This window comes from Lissotriton helveticus, chromosome 9, assembly GCF_964261635.1.
Source record: "Lissotriton helveticus chromosome 9, aLisHel1.1, whole genome shotgun sequence".
NCBI classification, from domain to species: Eukaryota; Metazoa; Chordata; class Amphibia; order Caudata; family Salamandridae; genus Lissotriton; species Lissotriton helveticus.
The window spans coordinates 184,622,347-184,647,594 of record NC_136070.1 but is presented as its reverse complement, the minus strand read 5'-3'; the positions used below and the strand labels follow the sequence as shown (position 1 = coordinate 184,647,594).

The 25,248-nt window shown below is 42.5% G+C and overlaps 1 protein-coding gene across 1 annotated transcript in view; it reads left to right on the top strand.

Moving 5' to 3' along the window:
* PYGL (glycogen phosphorylase L) overlaps positions 1-25,248 on the top strand; it is a 113,014-nt gene that overhangs the window by 73,155 nt on the left and 14,611 nt on the right. The window contains exons 12-18 of the mRNA XM_078659733.1: positions 4,368-4,482; positions 6,208-6,309; positions 6,403-6,550; positions 7,366-7,424; positions 10,787-10,928; positions 19,609-19,816; positions 20,713-20,847. Of these exons, the coding sequence (XP_078515859.1) occupies positions 4,368-4,482; positions 6,208-6,309; positions 6,403-6,550; positions 7,366-7,424; positions 10,787-10,928; positions 19,609-19,816; positions 20,713-20,847 (909 nt within the window). The remainder of the gene's footprint in view (positions 1-4,367; positions 4,483-6,207; positions 6,310-6,402; positions 6,551-7,365; positions 7,425-10,786; positions 10,929-19,608; positions 19,817-20,712; positions 20,848-25,248) is intronic.

Below are 25,248 nucleotides of genomic sequence, written 5' to 3'. Positions count from 1 at the left end.
TCCAACAACTTAAATGGTACTGAGTTCCGGATCCATACCGCCGCCCCCCTAGAGAATGCAGAATAGGAGGTAGCAAACAGCTGTCCCCTCCATTTCGCAAGGAGTTTTTTACCCTCTGTACTGTTCAGGTGGGTTTCCTGGAGGCAGGCTATCATTACGTTCCTCCTGTTGAGCTGTGCCAAAATCCTGTGCCTCTTGTATATCGACCCCATACCCCGGACATTCCAGTTGCATAGTTTGTATTTGTTAATGCAACCAGTTTCTGTAAAGGAAAAGCGCCTGCATTTAAGAAATCCAAATACTGAGAAATGGGTTCCGTAGATTTTAAAGTCCTTTTGCAGTTGCAAACCATGTATTTCTGCATATTGCATACTTCGTGACCCTCAAATGACTATGCACATCAGTCCCTAAGATGTGATTGGTAACAGGTGAACTTGATGCTGTCCCCTACTTCCTCGACTCGTCCTATTCTGTTTTCTTTTTGTTTTGGGGATCTGCTTTCAATTGACCCTAAGAACACATAGTTGCCTCGTCCCCACCATAACCTGAGGAGCTCTCTTGCCAGAAAAGTGTTTTCTGCAAAGGGCTCCACTGCTACATAGGCTTGCGTTTATACTATATCTGGGAACAAGCATTCAATTTTAAACTTGCAGTGACACACACTCAATTGTGCAACAGGTACACTAACCCACCAAACCATCTTACTGTTATTGGAACCTGTGGCCAACAGGTTACATACATCCTGGTAAGACACTCCACCTCCTGTGCTAGTCATTGGGACTAGAGATGTACCCTGCAGGAGGAAGAGTATCTGGGAGACGGGCACTCACACCCCAGACCTAAACCTTGCCACCACTGGCAGTAATTACACTCTATTATATGGGCGACTGAGCTGAGTTGGGAAATTGGTGATACAGTGATGAACAGCAGCATGGTGGGTGAAGCACCACCACATTGATTTCCTTGTTCCATATGGTGGTCCTGTTGGTTTACCTGGTGAAAGCAGTGCCTGTTGGAAGCCCCCAAGCTCTTGGGGATCCTCATCATGCTGCTAGTTCAGAGGGGAATCCTGAACATTCCTCGGATTCAAAGTACCCAATGTGCAGCCTTCGTTTCAAACATTACCTTTCCTAGACTGAGCAAAGATCTCTACCCATCAAAAATAGAATCTGCTCACCTAGTACTACACGTGCTCTAGGAATCTGCAAGGGAGTCCCCAGGGCCCCTACTTATTTGGGTGCTTGTGCTCCACGGGGAAGGTCATACTTAATGGTGCCTCCTTCCTTCCACCCTGCCAGCCTATGTACAAATTGGGTATCTATTATCATCCCTCGATTCTTGCATCACAGGGGTTTGGCAGGCCAAGGTGGTGAACCAGACCGTGTTGCACCATCTGTGACAGACTCACTCTATGCCACTGTTGAAAATGGCAGATTTTCAAATTTCTCAAGTTTTTTTTTGTTTTTTTGTTGAGCACATAGATGCCCTCAACTTGGGGAGGCTTGAATGTGTTCTAGAATGAATTTTTGTTTATTCTCAAAATGATTCTTTTTTTTTTTTCCCCTTTCACTGATACTTTCAGCAATACTTCTGGCCTCCTAACACTTTAACACAGTACCCCACTGCTCATTTTATCATATGTTACTGACCACGTGGTAATTGATGGTGGGGGCGGGGGGGGGAAGGGTTGATCCTCAGTGCTCCCAATACCCCTCCTTCCATTGACTAAGATACGCCCATGTCTGTGTTTCATCCTATTGGACGTGTTTTTAGGTCTAAGCACGACCTGCATTCAATGCGTAGGCATGGATTGCAGTCTGCTTCGACAACTAATGTCACCCGTTTTTGGGAATGTGGACAGGAGAGGGTGCACGAGCGCAGATCTGCTCAGTTTTGACCTCGTGAGCGCGCACGGCGCCGTGCCCCTCTCCTGCCTCATACACTTGCGCAAACACTCTACACTCACGCGCACATACACAGGCACACACACTGCATACACACACAAACCCACGCGCACACACAGGCACACGCACAGGCACACGCACACACATTCAAACACATTCAAACACACACAGACACACGCGCGTCCACCACTCCCCCCACCCCCACCACTTACCGGGCTCTTTTGGCGTGTTCAGTGTCTCATCTACGGCAGCGCTGGTACCAGGGGGCAGGACTTCACTTCCGGGGCTCCCTCCAGGACCTGGGAGCCCCGGGCTGCGGAGAGGCCATCAGTCGGCCGGCTCCACTTCTTCCTCGGCGGCGGCGGGCAGGACTTCCTGCCGGATTGCAGGCCCCGCCCCCGTCTCAGGCAAAAGTGCCTGACTTCCGTTTTTTTTTATTGGCTATGAGGCCATCGAGAGGCTTCGTTGATGTCAGTAGCCGGAAGATCCTGGTGCCCCATGTGAACTTCTTGACATGTTTCTGTACATTGAAATGCATTCGGTGTGGGCCAAATCGCGACCAGATCTGTACATACATTTCACATCCAAATCATGCAAAACATTATCTAAAAAAACAACATTTTCAACATACTGAAATAGGAAAAAAAGACTTCCTCGAGTGATGCAAAAATTGTCGGTTTGACCTGTGCACTGTACATACGTCAAAATTGTTTTACATGTGAAGTACCGCGAGCGAGTTGTGTTTTGGGCACTTTCCCGCACGAAAACCAGTTCTCCAAGCGTCGCTCGCATCAGTCGGACAAGAAAAACAAAAGGCGCGACCTAGAAGCGGCCTGCCGAGGGTCAAGCAGTTGAATCGCACGCAAACGCCGGAATTCGATCCCAGCGTATAATTGAGGCACTAAAATATATGCCTTTCTTATTAATTTTTAAAACTAAAACAATGCCAGTGTTACACGCACATATCACTTACGATCAGCCTATTTATTACATTGTACGTATAAACGTGTATATTCCAAACATATTTACATTTTGTCGGTTTTGGTGGGTTTTTTTTTTCACCCAATTCGAAGATATAAACACTCACATTTTAAAGGGGACTGAGGCATATCTTATGTTTCTCTTTGTAACATGAATGTACTCATAATCTCATAACGAGAGCCCTCAAATCATTCCGCGAAGCTGTGTTATTGTCGAGTCTCCGAACTATAGTCGGCACAGAGGAATACATCATGGAAGAAGGTCATCTAAATCATGGCAAAAACACAAATTAATTCGTTTATTTGAACTAGAAACATTTTAGGTACACCTGTCATTTAAATTGCGTGGCAATTTAAGTGTCAAAAATATTACATTCAGGATTATGCGGTAAATGCCCGAGTATGACCGCTGCATTTAGACACTCAAAGTTTTTTTCCGCTTTTAGGCGACAGTTACGGGTTGACTGCACTAGTCTCTGCCCCCCCCCCCCCCAAATAAATCTATAATTATGAAATGAAGATTATATTCATTTTGTGGCGTGGCTTTACAGTCGACGCCATCTCTAGACGAGGGAATCTTTAGTGTCGGAGTGAAATAAAAAATAGAAGACCCCGAACGACCCTGAGAAACACCTGCCCAGTTTGCACCAAAATAGAGAAATAAAAGGAGTTTCCGCCTTGGTCCAGTCTCTGCCGACTGAGCCAGAGCCCAGAACGTTCTTTCCATTTCTTTTGTTTGCACTTTTAATAAAGCGCGAAGTGAAACCAATGTGAGCACTTTACACCTGCACCAGACTACAGAAGGAAGCCCCCCCGTTTAAACCAACAGTAGAAACACTTTGTACGTCGTTATGACAGCAGACAAGACCCAGTTACACTTCACTTGGCCTCTTGTTTTTTGTGGAAAATGCATTCGTTTTTGAGTTCGCCCTCTCTGGGGCGAACTAAACGAGTATTCACGGTTCCTTTTCCAACATATCTTATTTCTCCCAGCAGCGACAGTCCCTGAGGTTTTTACAAGCCCATCTGCTTCTGACAGACTATTGTCTCTTGCTTGTGTTGGCACCTCTCTAACCACTGCCCGATCTTGTGTCCGGTTGCTATTTTCTTAATTTTTTTTGGGGGGGGGGGTTGTCATTGTTTTATTTAAGTATTAGCTATTTAAAAAAATTAAACACCATTATTATTTGTAATAGCAATACATCTAAGTCATGTAAATACAAAACATATTGCATTACAAATGCTATAGGTATCACATTTGCGAAAGTTATAACTATTGGCATTGTAAATGACAAAGCTATTAATTTCGCTATTTTCAAAAACAACACATAAATAAAAACGTTGCCATTTAAAATACCAATAGCTCAAAGTTTCCTAATGCGAGACCTATTGCATTGCAAATGCTTGTTTGGAAGGTTCTCCATTATGGGCTGGGAATATTACACCATTTTGAGTGACTCTTTATTGATTTTTGTATCTTCAGATTCAAAGATTTCAGCGATCTCGAGCCGAAAAAGTTTCAGAACAAAACTAATGGTATCACTCCCAGACGCTGGCTCTTGCTGTGTAACCCTGGACTGGCTGAGTTAATAGCCGAGGTAATCTTTTAGTAATTCCCATTAAAGTTAAAATGTGGGCGGTTATCCACTTAGCAAGAGTTATTAAGTCAGCTGTGGCCTAAACGAGATAAAACTACTTAAAAAGGGCATCATGCTTAGCGAAATATATCCTGGATTAGTCACATAGATGCATATACCTTAGCACATTTGTAAGTGCCCAGTAAAGTTCTCTATTGAAAGCAATATGGCCTGGACATACAATATTGTCCTGGAAAGGAAAACAGGCTTAAATATGGTATTAACAAATATTACATTGTAGGCGAGACTACTGAATGTCAAAACATCGAAATGCATTTTGCTATGAATTTGCACAACATGCTCAAACAAGTGTGAGTATTCGAATGTAGGGATCTTTCTTTGTGATGAATTCCATTACTAATAGTCTTAAGCCCGATCATGCATAGAAGTCAAGCAGTGCTTTTAATAGGAATTTGAAATTCAGCCAAGTTCTCACAATAACATGGCTGCATATAAACACTCTTCAGAAAACCCAAGCCGTGTAAATGGTCTACTGCACACCACTGACCCATTCGAACTGACGCATGCTAACTAACCTCACCAGCAGAGTAACATTTCTGAGGATGCTAGTTCAATAAAGGTGTTAATGCTTGGAGCATGCTCTAGAGGAGCATGTCAAACGCAATAGTAACCAATTTGTATGTATAAAAAATCAAATGTTTTATACATAAAATTATCGAAATTCAGCTATAGGTATTAACACAATGAAATTCCCCTCCCAGGGAAAACCTAACATAAGGCACAGAGAATGAAAAATAGATTCTGCATTATAAAATAAATACAGAACATATTGCCTTTATAAATCTAATCTGTTCTCTAAACATAAACTGAGTTTTACGGTACGTTTTCATTGTCACTTCCTTATAAACAAATGTAAAGAAAACTGACGTGGCACTAGAATACTTTTGGGAAATGTAAATCTCAAAGATTGGCCTAAGAAATTGTTTGTGTAAATATTACAAATTGTCCGGCGCTCCTGTTAATGCTTTACTGGGCTCGATTTATATTCTTCTTAAGCATGCCAAGGCTTTTGAGCTCCTAGAAGCGGGGAAACAACATCTATTACTGTGATATTTCTGTAACGATCTCATTCAAAGTCCATATCCTTTGAAGAGCCCTTGTTCAGATGGCTCATCTCCTCACCTAACGTAACAAGACTTATCCTCCCCTCCCCTCCCCCCCCCCCCCCCCCCCCCACCCCACCCCACCCAACATACTCTTCCTTCTGCTCCAAATTGGTGATGGAGACACTGCATTTTGGAGATATGACCTTGGGAGGAGAGAGAAAGTTATCTCTGGTCAAATCTAGTGGAGAAGAGGGAACATTTCAGATCTCTTGTAAAGGTTATGTCACAAATGGAAATGGGGCAGTTGCCATGTTTGGGTAATTTGTTTAGAAGTTCTTGAAACCATCCAAACCTAAATCCACCATTTAATCTTCTGACAAAATCTTGGTGTACACACTTCAGTAGTTGCACATTTCATAATCTAAAATGCAGGTACTTTTTGATTAGTATCACACATCCTTCGAGGTATCATGCATGCGGTTATTAGTTGTGGAGCAAATGATTGGAAATGACCAGTGCTATTTCTGACTGGAATGCTTGTTTTTTGTTAAGGGCAATACTTAATGACTTGTATTGGGTAGCACTTGTATTAAAACCGTGAATTCCTTTATTTTGAAAGAAAATTGGAGAAGAATATGTGAAAGATCTGAGTAAGCTGGTCAATCTAAAGAAATTTGTCAACGATGATGTGTTCATCAGAGAAGTGTCGAAGGTGAAGGAGGTAAGGATTATGGATCTGGTCATAGTGGTTGGGAAGTGGGGGCTGGTAGTTCTCCTACAGTTCATTAACATTGTACATGCTTGTTTCCACTAGGAGAACAAGCTCAAGTTTGCACAATACCTGGAGAAAGAATACAAAGTAAAGATCAATCCATCCTCCATGTTTGATGTGCATGTGAAAAGAATCCATGAGTACAAGCGTCAGCTCTTGAACTGCCTTTATATTATTACCATGTACAACCGTAAGTAACTTTCAGCCATTATTTTGGCACGTGTAACCATAGCATTGGGGCGAATAAATCTAACATCCTGTTGCAGCTGTTTTGGATACTTCCTTTTGATGCAAAGTTTGGCAGAAAGAGGGAAGAAGGCCTTATAACGGATGTAAGAGGATAGTTTACTGTTAACAATCACTACAAAACATATTTACATATTAAGAAGCAGATCTTGGCTGACACAGAACACTTGACCAGAATGTATTTCAAATATGTTGGCTGGATCATTAATTATGGCTTCCTGGGGCGAGGACTAGTAAAATAGTTACCTATTGATGACTGAATCGGGACTCTGTACAATAGAATCCTTATTTTTGGACGTCTTTTTTGCAGATAGCTAAATGTAGCTTCACATTATATTTTGGGGGGTGTCCTGTTGAACGTGAGCTTTTTCTAATACGTTTCTGAAAATCTGTTTCTCTGAAGCGGTTAAAGAGCAGCTCTGCATATACGTAAAATATTGCTACACTGTGGCATTAGTGTGGTGTACATTTGTATATTCACTTTAACTTTTTCTGTTATTAAAGGACCTGGTATGGTGGTTAACATTTGTTTTTTCTATTCGAATGTTAATGCATGCAATTCACTCTACACATGTACGTCATGAGCCACCAGGTACTCTTTAATACTGATTACTCAAAACCTACAAAACACACACACCCTGCATAATGGGAAGGGGAAAAGGCTTTGTGTGTGTGAAGTCTTGTCTGGCAACTTGAATATTTCACATGTATTGGGACAACATGAGGATCTGCTCTTACAAATAATTCTATCTGTTTCAGGTATCCGGAAAGAACCCTTAAAGCCATTTGTACCAAGGACTGTGATAATTGGAGGCAAAGTAAGTTACTTTTTCTCCATGATGTCGGGAATAATAGTAATCGGAGCACACAGTGGTTTCCAAAGAATGTGTGATAAGTGAAACCTTCTCCTCCTTTGTAAACAAAAATTACAAAAGGAACAGAGACAGGTGATAATTAGTTAGCTATGTACAATTGATGTCCATTGTCCACACGGTCTGATGGTGCTGTAGCCTTACTAAACCAATATAGAGCATTACTTTAATGCAAACAAAATTGCTTATTGGTCTTGAAGCCCTTTATATAAGTTGCATATATTTCAAGGAAGCGGCCTTTTATTTAATTGTATTTTTAATAAACCGACTTTCTAAATGGTGCTTAATTAGATTCCACTACTCTGACCAATAGGCAGCTGTTACTAGGTTGGACATACATATTTTTTTCTCTGCCAGACGTGGAGTCAGTTGCTTAAGTATGGAGCCACTATTGTAGAGGCACCAGATGGGTCAATAAATACGTTTTTGGTAGTTATTCTGCACGGTGTATGCACTTCTGGGTAATATTTCGCAAAAATGAGTCCACTAATCCTGTATGTAGTCGACGCATGTGGGGGATTAGGTGTCATCACTTTCATGCCAGATACTTGCAAATAGGCCAGTGATATAGACTATCTTTCAATGACCAAGCTATAAGTAGTTCAGAGCTGTTGCATCTTTAGTTTTATCGGAATTGTAATTCTTATATTCTATGTAGCTGTGGCTAAAGAATGTCTGCACCCAGATCTATTTCTCATTGTCTTTTTCTGATAAAGTAGTAATATTTTAAACTTTGATTCATTGGCAACACGACTTCTGTTCTCAGCCATGCATTAATGCACGGAAGTGAGTGTAAACCAAACTGGAGCTATTTAAAGAAGTACTTTTATTAACGGGACTTCTGTAGCTTATGTCTTTCAAAAGAAATGAAACCTTAAAATCCTACGAGCCTTAGCAGCAACCAACATTATTGGGAAATGTTGGCGATTGCCAAAAAACTTAATTAGAAACCTCTGGGCTACACACTAAATGTAATTCCAGTTTTCTATAGCACTGCTATTGATAAAAGGCAGGTGTGCTTTACTTATAACAATAGAAGTATCCAACAATGAGATCCTGCAGGGGTTACAATAACCGACTCAACTGAAGGGAAGGTGGTGAAACTAACAGTGCAGGCCCAAATGGATAAAGACAAAATGATTTGGCCGCGAAGACTAGGCTGAGCGGAGTAGGGTTAGGAAGTGGCACAGCAGTGATGTGGGTGAACTAGAGCTTGAGACAGGGGCTGTGCAGAGAACCCCGGCTTTCTTTAGATTACTTCAGAACAGTTTGACTGAAAGGAATGCAGTGGTGGGTCGACAAACCTGGTACGCACTTTGTGGGAGAATATACCGCATATTTCAGTAGGGGACTAGCTGAGACTGATGGGCTAAAAGCACACAAATGTGGTATGTCACTGGGTGATCACTCCCTTCATAGTACCATCATTGTTCTGGTTGCAAACCCTACCCTGAGATGCACCGGTGTCTAGTCGATGTGACTGCAGGTGACTGTTGCACAAGATGGGATGCTGGAAAGGCATACACAACTGCTGCTTTTTGGGGGGTGGGGAGGGCTTTGAATGGGGAGGTGACTGAACTGGCAGAGGTGTTCTCCATGAATGAAAGCTGTGACTGCTGAAGTCCCACGGGGCATGGCATGTACCACAAAATATCCACCTTCTCCTTACAAGAATACTATTCACGGCCAGGATGATGGATCAGGCATGAGATGTGCCAGGGTTGAATTATCACTGGTTTGTTGACCAGATGGCTGTTCTGCTTAGGAAGCAATGTTGAAAGACGACCTTCTCGGAAAGACTGCAGCAGAATAGGGTACCCAATTCACAAGGCTGGTGTGGTTATTGGATGTCCATCAGTGGCTTCATCTTTTGAATAAAGACATGACGGATGATTGAAAAGCACTAACATTCCTTCATAGATGTTAAGAAGGTGCTAGACGACATCAGGGTTTCACTTGATATGTAAATCCAAACTATAGTGATCAACTGGTAAGAACGAATTTGACAAAAAAAGGCGGAAAGGGTAACACAGGCGGCAATCCGTAAAGTAAGAACTGTATTGAGCAGCATGAGAAGGCAGGATGGACTCTCTACGCAGCCTATGCTAGTAGTGATCCAAGGGACGGGGGAGTGCGTGGGACGCACAGAAGACCTGGGCCTCAGTCCATTGGTGCTCTTGATTCTGTTTTTCCTTTTTGAGATATCTGCCTAGAAAGCAGAAGTGCAGCTGCACAAGTGGGTCCTACCATATGCAATTTCCACTGAAGAGAAACATTGAATATTTAAAGTAGATTGTGTGGCAGTGTGAGCAACATTGACTCTTGGTCAGCCTAGGCTTAACTTGCTGATCACTGCGGTTTCTATACTCTAAACATGGCTGTTAGTTCATCTATACAGCTGTTAGTTTATCTATTCAGGTAGAGTGGACTTGTTCGGGATTGGCAGATTTGCTGGCACCCAGTTCCCCATCTGCCAGTTGGAGCCGCGTGGGCCATCGACTGGCCAGGGGTTGGGACTTTGGGAAGGTGAAGGACCTGTTGGGTTGAGATGGGCGAATGAAATTCTGCAGACTCAGTAGGTGGTGGATAGAACATTTCCAAGCACAGAAGAATACCATAAAACGTTATAGATGGAGAAACTAGGATCCTCATTTGTGGTTACACAGGCTTGCGACACTGCTCCCCATCCAACTCCACCTGTAGATGTAGATGCAGAGGGACTGACGCATTTTAAGTCGTGCAAATATGCACTGGATTTTGGAGAATAACATTTGAGGGATACTACTCTTCAGCACAAAATATAAACTCTATGCTTCCTAGTGTCTAGCTGGAAATAATGTTGAATACAATTATCTTATCAAGTCCTTGAGAAAAAGGGAGGATATGCTTCATTGTCATGCTTCATTAATTCCTTATGTGTAATACGCTCTCGCGCAACCCTGGTCATTTATTGTGCTTTACTGTGTAGGTTCATTTTGTGTTTATGTACAAATACACTGTATACAAACATACTATACAGCATTTTCGTCCATTTGCACAACTTTGGTCTGTATTAGACCACCGTATAACCAACAACAAATAAAAATAAAAAACTCTACTTTCATATGTCGCACAATCGAAGCAAAGATCCACCTGGTAAGAAGCAAAAAAAACTAAATGTTTATATTTAGAACCTAGTTAAGATCTTCTGTATAAATATGGGGTACTAGTGGTTTGTCATTGGGGAAAAATGCATCCAAGCTGTTCGGTGGCCAGGCTTCTGCTGTAATAAAAATACAATCCCAAAATGATGGTGTTATATCTTGCAGGCTGCCCCAGGGTATCACATGGCCAAGATGATCATCAGACTCATTACTGCTGTGGCTGAGGTGGTGAATAAGGATCCAGTTGTGGGCAGCAAGTTAAAGGTCATCTACTTGGAGAACTACAGAGTATCTCTGGCGGAAAAAGGTGAAATGTGAAATATTGGTGTCACGTTGGTCTCAATGCAGCAATTTATCAAAGTAGTTTCAAGAACTGCATTGAAGGTCCTAATGAATCCCTATGGAGAAATTGCAATCTCTGGTGTACTGTGATAAGGGCTGTGTTCTGACCGCGTTCAAGGAAGGGCATGCACTGGTCCTTCTGGCAAGGCAATGCCCTTAAATGATGTTGTACACAATGCAACGTGACATGTGACTGGCGTCGGTGTAAAGGAAGAAGCTTAAAAGCATGGAAGCACAAGAAAGAAAGGCTGTGGGGGAACTACATACAAATTGGATGGTTGTCACGTGATAAAAAAAAATTAGGAGAATGTTTAAATGTAGGGAGGGTGTGACGTGGTCTGACTGTGTGTGCTGTTCAAGTAATTTAGCAGTGTGAGCTAAGGACTTTAAAGCTGTGCTTGGAAACAGTAGTCTACCATTAAACGGCAATTAAAAGAACAGAAATTTGGTACTTTGAGATCAGCTGTACCATTCCAGCGAAGAGAATATTCAGCACTTAAAACCGGTTCAAGTAAGACCAAAGCAGGAAAGCATCCATTCCAATAATAACCCTACCTGAGATTGAATTTAAGACTATTCTAAACCCACATATCACATGCCAGACAGTCTCCAGAGCTTTGAACTGCTATTACCTCACTTATTTTAGTGTTGGCTTTTAAGCGAAGATAGTATGTGTTTCAAGTGAAGAGGGTAGTAAAAGAGCATGTAAAGAAGTTCATACGAAACAACACTTCGAGAAGGGGACATGGGACCTAACAGATTGACAAGACCTAATTTGAGGGGAAGGTTTGGGTGGAGCAGTGTTGTGGATAACATTTTAAGAGGGTGGGGAAGTTAATGTAGTGCACTCGTGGTTCAATAAGCAAGTGAGAGCAGGGCTGCACAGAAATGTTAAATCTTTCTGGCAAGCATTGTTTACAAGCGTGTGCTTGGAGGTGATCCAAAAGGAAGCTGCAACAATCTGGTAAAGCTATGAACTTAAGGTGTGGTTCTTGACAAAAATATGAATCCATGGCTTATGCGTGGGCCAGGATTAATGTGCTTCTACTTGATGGTAACAAAGTGAGAGCAAGGGAGCAAGGCTGTAGTGGGTATGAAGAAAGGCTGCTACAGAAGGCGGCCATTTGGAAGTAAAAGATCTTTGACGAAGGACTGAAAAACGTTTCCAAAATTGATTTGAAATTATCAGGGCTATGAACTGTGAAATACCAATACTTAGAAGTTTTAGAGTCCTGGAAGGCATGAAAGGCAGAGATCGAGCACAGTGCGACAAAGTAACTCCCCGAATCGCACGCTTTAAACACTGTATGCTAGAGTTGCAGGACAGTGATTACAGGTGTAAAACCTCTATTGTGATTTCACACGTGGTGAAGAAGGATATGGATAGTTTTTGCAAATGTTATACCCCATTTGCATATCTCCTATATGGATAAAAGGCTGCATAAAATCTCCAGAGCAACATGTTCAGGTATTGTACGAAGATGCATGTCTGGATGCGCTTAAATGCCATAGGCATACTCGACTAAACCTTTGTTTAAATACCAACTTCATTTAGTTGCTAATCCGACCTTGATTTGAGACCAGTGTTGTGAATACCTATTGATTGCGAGGTCTGATAGAGCTGTCATATGAGCAATGTTTACATCAAATGCAATGGCCATGTAGCTTGAGTGTAATCAAAAAAATGATGTTTTATTTCACAAGACGTTTTATGAATTGTAAACCGATGGCCAATAATGCACAATTTGTTGCTATATCTAGGTCCAGGTGGCTGCTGTTTACAGTGATCCGGTTTCTGTGATTGCACGAAGGCTGTCCTGTCTGTCCAAACCCCTCCCATTCCATAGGTTGGAGAACCTGCCACAAAGGCAGTCCTTTTGCAAAGTTTCTTGGGTATCCCTGTAGGACTCGCCACTGCTCAGGGCCCTTTAGCCTTGCCGCTCATTCCCCCATTTTCAATAAAAATAAGGGGTTTCAGTATAATTGGAGTTTAAAGGTGGGGCAGTGATGTTTGCAGGTAAACAAGAACCCATTTCTAAACTGTGCAAAATGTGCTTCTCCTTTTGCTGGTCCAACGTAAGCATTGCCATGATTGACTATATCTGTAATCAATCTTGCATGGAAGGAGGAGAAACCCCATTCCATCTCGTTGCTATCTCCTGTTTGGCTGCATCCATACTGTTGTGTCCCAGTCACAATAACCCCTGAGACTTTTGGTATAGGGAGACCCATCACCCCTGTGACACAACTCTGGATGTCCCACCAGTCAGTAGATTGTATTGGCCAGTTACATCAAATCAGCTCATATTTCCTCCAACAATGTTTGTCCGCTTCAAGGAACTATGTTACTTGGCTTACTCGGGGTCCTATACCAGCTGAGCATTATTTTGTTAGGCGTTTCTTCATTCGGTAAGCTGTAAGCCATTTTTGTAATATTTCACCAAATTACTTGCCATGGATTCAGAGAGATGTCTGACTCCCCCCCCCCCCCCCCCCCCCCCCCCCAGTTTCCATAGGACCATCATAGTCTGGCTTGTGTGCTAGTTAGTACTTTATAAATGTTGAATATCGGACACTTTGTGGTTTCGTATGTGGTATATAATTTCTCCAAAGGCAGTCAGGTTCCTGGATGCTGAGAAGACCACTCTGTTCAGAAACTGCATCTTAACAAGAGCCCTACTGCACTTTACCAGCCTGCAGATCTTTCTTTGAGATGCCTTCTAATTGGTGACTAGACTCAATGGTGATTGAAATTAAAAATATTTAAATTTAGTCTGAGCCGATGGGAGATTCAGAGATACCGGTTTGGCCATGGAAGGTTAAATCCTACATCTACATGGAACACGTGTCAGCTGGTTGTTTGCATTTATTATGAATTTCATTGATGGTAGACTAACTGTCCATATCATGAGATGAAAGGAAACTAATTATTTTGGAACAACTTTAAAATTTCAAACGCACCTTTTTATTTTGCTTTTATGTTAATGACTCCATAAATAGTTTCTGATGCAATGTTCAGAAAATGCGTTTTTTTTTTTGATTGAGAGTTCATACCAGTAAATTACAAATTCAAAAAAAAAAATGGATACATACAAAGGAACAATAAACAAGTTAAACCGCTCCAATACCAATGTGTCTTTCATTTTACACTCTTGCTGCCCTCCAGGCAGCAACTGGGGCCCAAAGTCGCACACCCATTTCCCTTATCTTTGCTCCCTTTAATTCATATAGTGCTTCCTCGATATTGTGGATTCCCAACATTCTACACATCCACATTTGAAACGTAGGTGCTTCTTTATCCTTCCATGCTGCACTAATTAAAATCCTAAGGATTGCTACAGCGATAAAAACTAATGCTTCGGCCTCAGTGTTCATATTTAATTTCACATCGCATCCAGTTATTATCAGGATTGGGGATAGATTAATTTTGACATCAAGCAGCCCCTCTAAAAACCGCTCTATTTCAGTTTTAATGTTTTTTAGTTTTTCACAGCCATAAAATATGTGTATGATATCAGCTGAGCCATTTCCACATCTTGGGCAATTGCTATCTGCCGCCTTCCCCCAAGAGAATAATTTTTCCGGTGTATAGTATAGATTGAACAGGGTTTTATAATGTTGGGCCCTAAGATTTGAGGAGCGCAGGAATCTTTTATCCATAGCTAGAGCTTTATCAAGATCTACTTCCGGATCCCCCAATTTTTTGGACCATGCAGCTTCCATTTTGCCCATATCATCAATTGATGCTTCACTAAATATTTTGTATATATCCCTAATTTTGTGACCCCCGACTTCAGATATTCCAATAATTCATATCTCCTTGTCAGATTAATACGTGGCCTAATTGATTTAATTCTATTGACAAGCTGCAAGTATTTAAACTCTTGATAACCTTGCAATGAATACTGTTGCGTAAGTTCTTCAAGTGTTCTACATTGATCTCCAATCATTATTTGCCCCAGCTTTACAATACCCCGACTCTCCCAATGACGCCACGATCCATCCCTGCTAAGGTTTGGAAAAAGTGTTGAATTCCAAAGTGGTGTGCCTTGATGAAAAGTAGGTATATCTAGTTTTTTTTTTAACAGTTTTCCACATATACCAAACATCTTCAAGCGACCTATACCCAAATTTCTTGTAATAACTCCTCTGTGTTCTCCGCAGTAAAACCCCTGCTGCTTCACTTCCCAACAGTAACTGAAAGATTGAAGGTATCACTGCCTGCCTAAGGGTTGGGCCCCTGGATGAAATAGGATTGCCATATCTGTAAGAAGACAGGCAAAATGATAGCTCCTTATATCTGGCAATCCCAGCCCTCCTCTTTCTTGAGGTAATGACATATATCTGTTTGTTCGCCGTGTTTTGCCATATTGCCACAGGAATTTCATGAATATATCCTCTATCTTCTTAATAATCTTCTCTTCCATTTTAAATGGGATTGACCTTAATTTATAAAGAACCTTAGGAAACATTGTCATTTTTATAACGTTAGCCCTCCCAATTAACGACAGCTGTAATGAATCCATTCTTTTTAACTCTGTTTCCATCTAATGCAAGAGCGGTGTGTAATTATCATTAATTATTTTACCCGATTCTGCATTTATTATTATACCCATGTAAACCACCGAATCCACATATCTAACATCCAACTTGACTATTTTTTTAGAGCATAGTACTTCTGTTTTATCTACATTTAGTCGGTACCCCGACACATCTCCATACCGATCGGTTATATTAACTACTTCCCTCATAGCTGACTCTGGGTCTTTGGTGATTACTGCTAAATCATCCGCATATGCGAGAAGTTTGGTCTGATACCCATTAGTGAGTACCGGTTTAATGGACACATTGTTCATTATTTGTGTAATTAAGGGGTCTATATAGAGCGCAAAAAGGATTGGTGAACACGGACAACCTTGTCTTGTACCCCTTGTTATGTTGATCTTACACCCATTAATTGGATTCTTGCCATAGGTGATGAATACATAGCCTGAATGGCTTGACAGAATCTTGGACCAAACCCCCTTGCCTCCAGGACCTTCCAGAGAAAGCCCCATCTGACGCGATCAAATGCCTTCTGCATCGAGGAGGATCATTGCGACCCCCTCCTCCCTGGCAGCGCCGATGTCAAATAGGGTGATAGCTCTCCTAATGTGGTCGGTAGTACCCCGTCCTGGGATGAACCCATGCTGCCAGGGGGAAACCAAGGTCGCAATGATCCTCCCCATACGTGCGGCCATAATTTTTGCATATAGCTTGTTATCGCTGTTAATCAAAGATATTGGTCTGTAAGAACCAGGGTTAGTCTTTGGTTTGCCTTTTTTGTGAAAGATCACTATATTGGTTTCTTGCCAGGATTCTGGTATTATACCTGTATTCATGACTCCTTTAAATAAATCTAAAAGCAACGGTATTGTTTCCTCACTTAAGCTTTTATACAGCTCTAGCGGTATAGCATCCGGGCCCGCAGCCTTTCCATTTGCCAGATCCTGTAGGGCTTCCAATAACTCTGACATAGTGATATCTTGTTCCAAAGATTCTTTGTGGGCCTGTTTTAGCTCGCTGCCCATGTCTAGCCAACTTATATTGGGAACCTCTTCACCCGCCTCCTCCTGATATAATTCTTGAAAAAATTTCCTAAAAGCCTCAAATTTCCCCTGATTTGTCATATGTTTGGCCCTGATATTCAATTTGTGTCACTATGTTCTTAGTGGCCACCTGCCTTATTCGAAGTGCAAGTGCTTTGCCTGCTTGTTCCCCAGTTTCGTAGAGGCGTGATCTATGTGATAGTTGGCTGCCGCCTTTATTGCTAGTTGTTTCTGGATCTCTGCTTTTATGGAGTTTACTCTCTGTAGACTCTCGACAGATTGAGCCCCTAAAATTGTATCCTTTCTGTGTTGTGTCTCTGCCTCGCTCAACTTTCCCATCAATACTTCCCTTTCCCTATTGATCTTTTTCCACTCCCGAGTATTATAGCTTATGGTCTCTCCTCTTAGTCCTGCCTTGAAGGTGTCCCAAACCACTCCCCTTGATGCACTGTACCTGTTAGCATCAAAAAAGGCCTGGGACCATATTTTCATATGTTTAACATAATCCATATCTGATAGTAATTTTTTATCAAATGTCCAAGGCCTAGGAACCTTGTATGGTTTGTTGATGTCCGTGATCAAGACCAGTGGATTGTGATCTGACAATTTTAGGAAGCTTGTTTATTTGGACAGTCTTTAACTGAGTGTTCGAAATCATGAAATAATCCAGTTTCGAGTATTTATTGAAGGGCAGAGAGAAGTAAGTAAACCCTGGGTCACCCGTCACTAGATTTCCCCACACATCGACTAGGCCGTGTGAATGCATCATTGATGTTATCGCCCTAAACACCCTCGGCTTCCTACCTGTGTATGGGCTACCATCCAAGAAATTAGCTGAGATGTTAAAATCCCCACATAATACTATGGGGGTGTGCCAGTCCGTTTTCGATGCGACTAAAGACCTCAGACTCATCTGTGTTAGACCCATATACAGAGCAGATAGTAATTCCTAAATTCATTTCACATATGGCCCATCTGCCTAGTGAGTCTGCCTTACACCTTTTGGCCCCCCAGCCCAACTTTGCCAATTATGGCCACCCCTCTTATCATGGAGGTCTGGGATGTGCATGACAACAGTTCGTAACCTTTAAAGTTTAACCAATGTTTTTTCAACCAGGGTAAGTGGGTCTCTTGTAGACATATTATGTCTAGATTCATCATATTTAAATATTGTTCAAACTTGCCCCTCTTTTTCCAATCATTTAATCCTCCTATATTGAGAGATCCAATCTTTAGCTTAGGCATACCAAGTTTTCAAATATTGCCATTTCTTCATCCTATCCAAATAGCAAGTACATGCATATTAGGAGCATATCCTTAATTTCCAATTTGCTCTTACATTTATGATCATATTACCAGTACAAACTCTCCAAATTTTTTTTTTCTCCTCCCTCACACGCCGCCCACACCTCCCTTCCCCCCCTTCCTAATAGGAGCATATCCTTAATTTCCAATTGCTTCACAAAGCGTAAGGATTTCTGCAAATATTTAAAGCCAAAACGAAATTTTAAAGACTGTTGCTGGAAATCTCACCATGGAAGCTGGGAGAATGAAACTGGGATTTACTTGCCTGACACCCTTCACATAAAGGAAGTTGTGGTGGGATTTCCTGGAAGGCTGTTGCTTTAAATGGCATTTTAATGTCCCATCAGGGTATAAGATCCAAGCTATCATCAAAGATTTGAATAGCACCTTGTAGTGAGCAGTATTGGAAGTATTAAGTTAAATGTTAAGCATTCTTTCTTCTATGCCAGTTTTGCCACATTGTTCTGTGGGGTCTTCTTTGAGAGAAAAACGTCAAGGCATATGTGTACTTAATATCAATTAAAATGGAACCCCTCTGGAGAAGATGGCTCTAGGCTGTTGGCTTGATCTCCACAATAGTGAATTATCCTTGCTGCTGTTAAGTTTCCTTCTTAAAAAAAAAAAAAAACCTTCACAGTGAATCCCTGATTGATTTCCCTCTATCCAATCCGACTACTCATAGAAATTCAGCAGATACTGTGGAGCATATTATCAAGGGGGTTTATCTCTGCTTTTTTGGCTTTAAAAGCCAAGAAAGCGGAGATAAAATTATCTCCCTTTTACCTAGCTGTCACTAACACCAGTTAGCGACAGCTAGTAGGAGATAGCGACCATCTTGGGCCCCGCTTTGCGTGTCAGTGAAATTTATCACTAATGACATGCAAAGTGGGCGTGCCAAGATGTTAGCGACTGGAAACAGTCGCTAACATCGCTATCTCCTATTACCAACTTTTGGAGATATTCGCGCTAAGCGTGAATATCTCCAAAAGCTAACACCTGCCCCTGAGCAGTTCTTAGCCATGTTATCCAATGGTAGGTGGATAACATTAGCTCGGTAATGCATGAATATCGCTGACTTTTTCAGCGATATTCATGCATTTCGGCCAAAAATAAAAATCGCCGCAGCTCGGCGATAAAAATATTGCCGCTAAGCCAACATAGCGATAATTATCGCTAGTTGTTGGTAATATGCCCCTGTGTTTCTAAAGGCAGATCATTTAAATAGCGCTTGATTTCTTTAACCTTGGAATCTCTGGGTGGTCCCGAGACCTCTGTATATAAATAGATTGTCATTTATGTAAATCAGAAAAGGTTTATTACTGTTTAGGATTGTACTTTGGTTTCAGAACTTTATGATAAGTTTATAATCGGATTTTTTAAATACTATACCTAACCCTGGTGAATGCCTTATTTTTTGTTTACCCAATATAAATGTCTGCTAATTTTTAAGCCATAGGTATTTATTCATGCCGTAAGTGTGCATGTTTTAAAAACTTTTTTAATGACTACCTAATAGCAGCTCCTATTTGTATAATAATTTTAATGTCCATTCAGTGCCCCGTTTCTGTGTAGTTTAACATCTTGTGTTTTCGATTACTTCTGCATTTGTTTGCACAGTCTAATCTAGAAAAAGTATTAATTTAAAATTATTTAACCAGTGAAGTTGGAATGAGTGTACTGTAAACCGAAGTAAAACTAAACCTTGACCAAAGTGCCTTAACTGATGGGGATTATGATGAATATTGTTTGCAGTGATCCCAGCCACAGACCTGTCCCAACAGATTTCTACAGCAGGCACCGAAGCATCTGGCACAGGCAACATGAAATTCATGCTCAACGGAGCGCTGACCATAGGCACCATGGATGGAGCTAACGTGGAGATGGCGGAGGAAGCAGGAGAAGAGAATTTATTCATTTTCGGAATGAGGGTAGAAGATGTGGCAGAACTGGACAAGAAAGGGTACACTTTCGTCTGTTAAACCCGACCAGCCATTTATGGAAAAAATGTTAATACATTATAAAACTGAGATTTTAGTTAGCCTTAAAATATGACTCTTCTGTATTTTATGTATTAAGATGAGGGCTCCCTGTGTTCCGTTTTTACACATAAATACAGACAAAACATTTATTTTCTAGTCTGTATTTATTTTTAAATGTGGATAAAAACGGAAATTGGGTTGCTTTTTGACATTCTAAATACGGTCTGCCATGACTGCCACGCCAATAGCTGTGTGAATTGATAGGTAAGGGGATTAAAAAAATGAATTTGAGTAAAGAGGCTTTAACACCAGTAGAAATGCACAAGGCTGTTACTGAAATGTGCGTATTTTCTTATAAGTGCATTCATTTATTTTCTGCTGGTGTTGGCAGGGATTCAAGCATGAGTGCATATTTAGCGGTTAAATAAATGTGGAAATATACTAATTTCAGCTTACTTTTTCCACAAAGCCCAAAATAAATTTGGATAAATACAGATAAAATTAACAAAAAATAAATCTGGAAAAATACAGACGGAAATGTCAAAAAAATAAATGACATATAACCGGGAGCCCTAATTAAGATTCTGCTTGAGACTAAACACTTCCTACTTTATTGAGCCACAGCAAGGCCAACGTATATTCGTTCTGTGGGTGTACGGAAGACCACATTCCGTACTGGATACTAGAACGTTTTGCTTTGGATTGCTGGGTTATGGCTAGCTTCTGGGGGACAATATAACGTGGCATAAAGTGCTTTATATATTGCCAATCTTATTGAACCGCCAGGCTTCAAGCTTCCTGCATTTGGTCATGCTTCCTTAATGTTTATTCCTGAAAGGTTTGTTTTGATTGAACCATTTTTTTGTTTGCCTTTTAGGTACAATGCCCAGGAGTACTACGATAAACTCCCAGAACTGAAGCAGGTCATGGATCAGATCAAAAGTGGCTACTTCTCTCCTAAGCAGCCTGACCTCTTCAAGGACATTACCGACATGCTGTTCCACCACGACCGGTTAGTGTTTACTTACACGTTAGCTAGGATATAAAGCTTTGTTTGCATCCACAGTCAGTACGGCTGTCGCATTGTCTTGCTTCTGTGTTTATGGAAAGATATAGTGACTTTCCCTTTGGCTCATCCCATGCCTGCAACTGTACAACTATACTGATATCCATTGAGTAGTTAGTATTTTATTTAATGTATACAAATATGTTCTGAAATTAATGTATAGTGTACATTGGTTAACTTAGAACAGCTTTCCATAGACCACGGACACCTACATGTTACTTGCATGTTCACCACCTTAGTTGTCTTTTTAACATGTGGGGAACCTGTCTTTTCTGCAAGGCCTCCTGTTCAACATGACACCTTAGTGTGCTCTTACCCCAACTTTTTCCATACTCCTCCGTTTTTGGTGATATGGTTTTTGTTGGCCTTTGGTATTTTACCACTGATAATCCGTGTTAGTGCATGTGCCCTCTCCTCTAAAGGTGGTAAAACTGGCTCGCACCAAATTGGCACATTTAATTTACTTGGAAGCCCCTGCTATAGTGGTACTACATGTATACAGGGCTTGTAAATTTAATGCTACCAGTGGACCTGTAGCACGTATTGTGTCACTGTGAGAAGTTGGCCTGGTATAATGCCCACTAATTAAAGTGGGCTTCTTGCACCATTCCAAACAACCCTTTTGGTGATTTAAGAGGTCAACGATAACCTTACAAACCTATCCAAGTGGTAGTTGTGGCGAGCAGCCTTCAGGCTTAGTCTTGAAGGACTGTTAAGCAGCTTGTTTTACCAGAATGCAACCTTATTGTATTGGTTAAATGAAAGGAGAACCACACAGCTATAAGAATATATATGTATTATAACACTTTAAATACCCAACAGTATCTGAAACACAAAGCACACAATATTGTAGCACACAAACAATCGGAAGTAGCACCAATACACAGTGGGCTGCCGGGAGACCAAACCATATACTAAAGTAGTGGTATAAGAACCACGAGTCGAGACAGTGTCTAGAGTGTAGAATCGCTGGGACCCCAAGGAATCACCCAAGGTGAGTAAGTAAGGACCCCATGGAGGATGGGTGCAGTGTGAGAACACAACTGTGTGCTACGTGCAATTCAATGGGAGAGTCATGGTTGCAGTTTTACAGTTTAAGGACCCTTCCCAGTGGATTTCAAGGAAACCCTTAGAAACATAGGTTGGAGAACCACCCACCCTTGGATATTGGAGTATCTGAGTCCCTTATCCCAGGGAAGCCGGGTGCATAGGGCTGAAGTGACATCGGAAACAGCCATCATTCTCCATGGTAGTGTTCAAAGAAATGCCACTGGTGGAAAGAAGTGTCTGGTGGAACCCACCAGTGGATTCTTGATGGAAGGAACCTGAAAGCATAGGGAACGTAGTCTTGGTCACTCCGGAGTGACCAGGGGCTCGATAGATGAATGCCCACCGATGTCTGGTACAGCTGCAGGGACCAGGAGCCTGATACGAGCTGTCACGTGAAGGATGTAGAGTGCTGAGGGGTCCTGTCCGGTGGGAGCACCAACAAGCCTCGGCAGCGGCAACCCACGAAGGTCAAGAAACGTTACGGTCTGGCCCAGCAAGGACCAGGGGACTCACCAGAGCAACCGGAGTCGGGGCAGGCCTGGAGCAACCAGGGGAACCCAAGAAAAACAGTGTCCCTCAAATGGACCCATAGGCTGAAGGCACAGAAGTCGCATGGGGACCTCTTGCAGTTTTGCAGTTTCACAAAGTAACAGCTTGCAGGGAACAGAGTGCTAGGAGGCCGAAGTCCTTTGTACGAGATGTGTGCAGAGGTTGGAGCTATCTGCAGCCCAATGCACGAAGTTTAGGAACACCAACAAGCATATGCACTTGCAAAAGTTCACAGTCCACAGGGGTTCGGGTTATGCGGTCCCCACCAGGGATACTAGCCTCAAACTTGGTGAGAGGGCAACTCGACCTCAAGGGACATAGGAACCCACCTCTTGTGTTGCTGGAGCCTTCGGAGTCCTCAGGTGCTCAGGATCAGCAGACCGGTCAGTTGTATTACGGTGCCTGCAAATGCAGGGGAGTGACTCCTTCTCCCCAAGGGAGGTACTTCAGTTGTTCTTGATGCCCTAAGGTCCTGCAGGGAACCTGTACCGTGCACGGGCACAGACAATGCTTTGGATCGAGAAGTAGGCTAAGTCGGGCTCAGTCGCAGTCCAGTGTGTCCAGATGGTCGAAGGTCAGTGGTTTCTTGTTCACTTCCAACCTAGGGACCTACAGCCAGGTATGCCCTTTGTACCCACGGGAGAGGGTTGGACCGATTCAGGGGACCCTTCCAGGGGAGGGTTCCGACAGTGGGGAGACTACTCCCATGTCCTTAGTCAAGTTTTGTGCCAGAGTAGGAGCCACTGGCTCCCAGGACTGGTTTGTACTGGACTATGCACAGGGACACCAAATGTGCCCATTGTGCAGACTTTCAGGCAATTTGGAAGTGAACCGACCCAGGTCCAGTACACTAAATCCTGTCTGGGAGGTGGTCCCACCTCCCTTTGACAGGATGCCTATTGTGCTGCCTTCCTCTGCTCGAGCTTGCAGGAGGGCAGAAATGTCTCTGGTAGGCAGCAACCATTTTGTGCTGTCCAGGTCGAAGGCTGGTACTGGGAAGACCAAGCACCCACGAAGCTTGCTTCAGAAGGGTGGAATCCTACCTCAGACAACCAATTACTGGAGTGGAGGTATGATTCCAAGCTGGGATGTTTCTAGGTGTGTTGACGCCCTAGGCTAGAATTGAAAAATGCCGCCCCCTCCCTTTTACTACCATCACTCTCTCCCCGATCATTCAGGCTAGACGGGAACACCCTCTACTGCCGACCCCTTCTATATTACTCTCATTTACTATCGGGAAACACTATCACAACAGTCAGTACTGCAAACTACCTCAACGGAAGGCCTAGGCCAGACCGTAACGGTAGCCGTAATGGTAGCCATACACTCTCAGAGCTATGTACAAGGATGCCCAACCAGAACCAACAAAAATAGTAACTTGCATTGCTCACTCACCCAGTAGCTGTCCTCAGTACCCATCAGTGAACACAACATCGGGGCTCACTTGGGCAGTACCTGTTCTCAGTACCCCACAGGGAACACAGTTGTCAAAGCTCACTGTCAGTACCTGCATTCAGTACCCCTTAGTGAACAATCTTCAATGCTCACTCGGTCAGTACCTGCCCTTAGTACCCCCTAGTGAACAGTCTTCAGGGTCACTTGGTCAGTACGTGTCCTCTGTACCCCTCACTCAACAGTCTTCACTGCTCAATTGTTCCGTATCAGTCCTGAGACCCTTGGTGAGTACCAATTCTCAGTGCCAGTCCTTCATACCCCTCCCTATTGTGCCAGTCCTCATGCGCCTCTCCTCCCGTGGGTCTTTCTCTTGACCCCTCGCACCTCCTTATGCACGTTTCTCTTAGAACTTCTCACGCCTCAGTTTGCAGTTGTTTCTCTGCACCTCTCCCCTCTCTCTCTCTCCCCCTTTGGTCCTCCTCTCCTCTCTGAACTCCTCAGTCTTATCACCTACTATCCTCTCCCGGGTCCTCTCTCCTCATTAAATTCTGCAGTGAATTGTTGCAGGACGAGCAGTGGGATACTCAGTGATAGTTCGTTTAACTCGGGAGGTTGTACTCTACCTGTAACCCCTCTTTCCCTTTATGGCTCAGAGGTCATTCTCTCTGTGTAGCTACAGTGTTAAGATGCATGTTTATACACACACACACACTCCTTCAACGGTGTGCATGGCATGCCCTGTTTGTGCTACAAGCACAATTCCCAACGTTCTGTTTTTTCTCATGATAGTGGCTACAGTCCCTCTTGATCGGGTTTTTTGATTTTTGCTCATGTCTGTCTGTTATATACCCACTTTTCTATCCCCGGCTCCTTCCGTGAGTTTTTCTGTCTGTGATGTACCCACAGTTACCCTTGTTCTGTGTATTTGTGTTACTTACACTATTTCTTCTGCCCGGTTTTGTTTATTTGCTGATGTGTGTTTAATACATGCTGTTTTGTTAGGTCTTTTGTGCTTCCTATTATCTGGTGTCTGTGGTACACGCACAGTTGCCCTGTCTGCTTGTGTATACGCACGTAGTTCCCTTTGCCAGAGTGTTTTTGGTAGTCCGTGAGTTCAATTTTGTACAGAGAATCCCTGCGCTGTCTTGTTGTCGGTAAACCCTGTTTTCTTCACCATACAACCTGTTTTCGCAGTGTTATTTTTGCTAAGTACACTTGTTCTTGTGTGTTTCGTAGGTAATTCAAAATCATGTGCATTTTTTGCGAACGTGTCTCCTCATGCGTTCTTAAATGTGTTTATCTCCATGGGCGCCTTTAACTGGCCGACACATTACTTTTCTTCGGATATTTTTC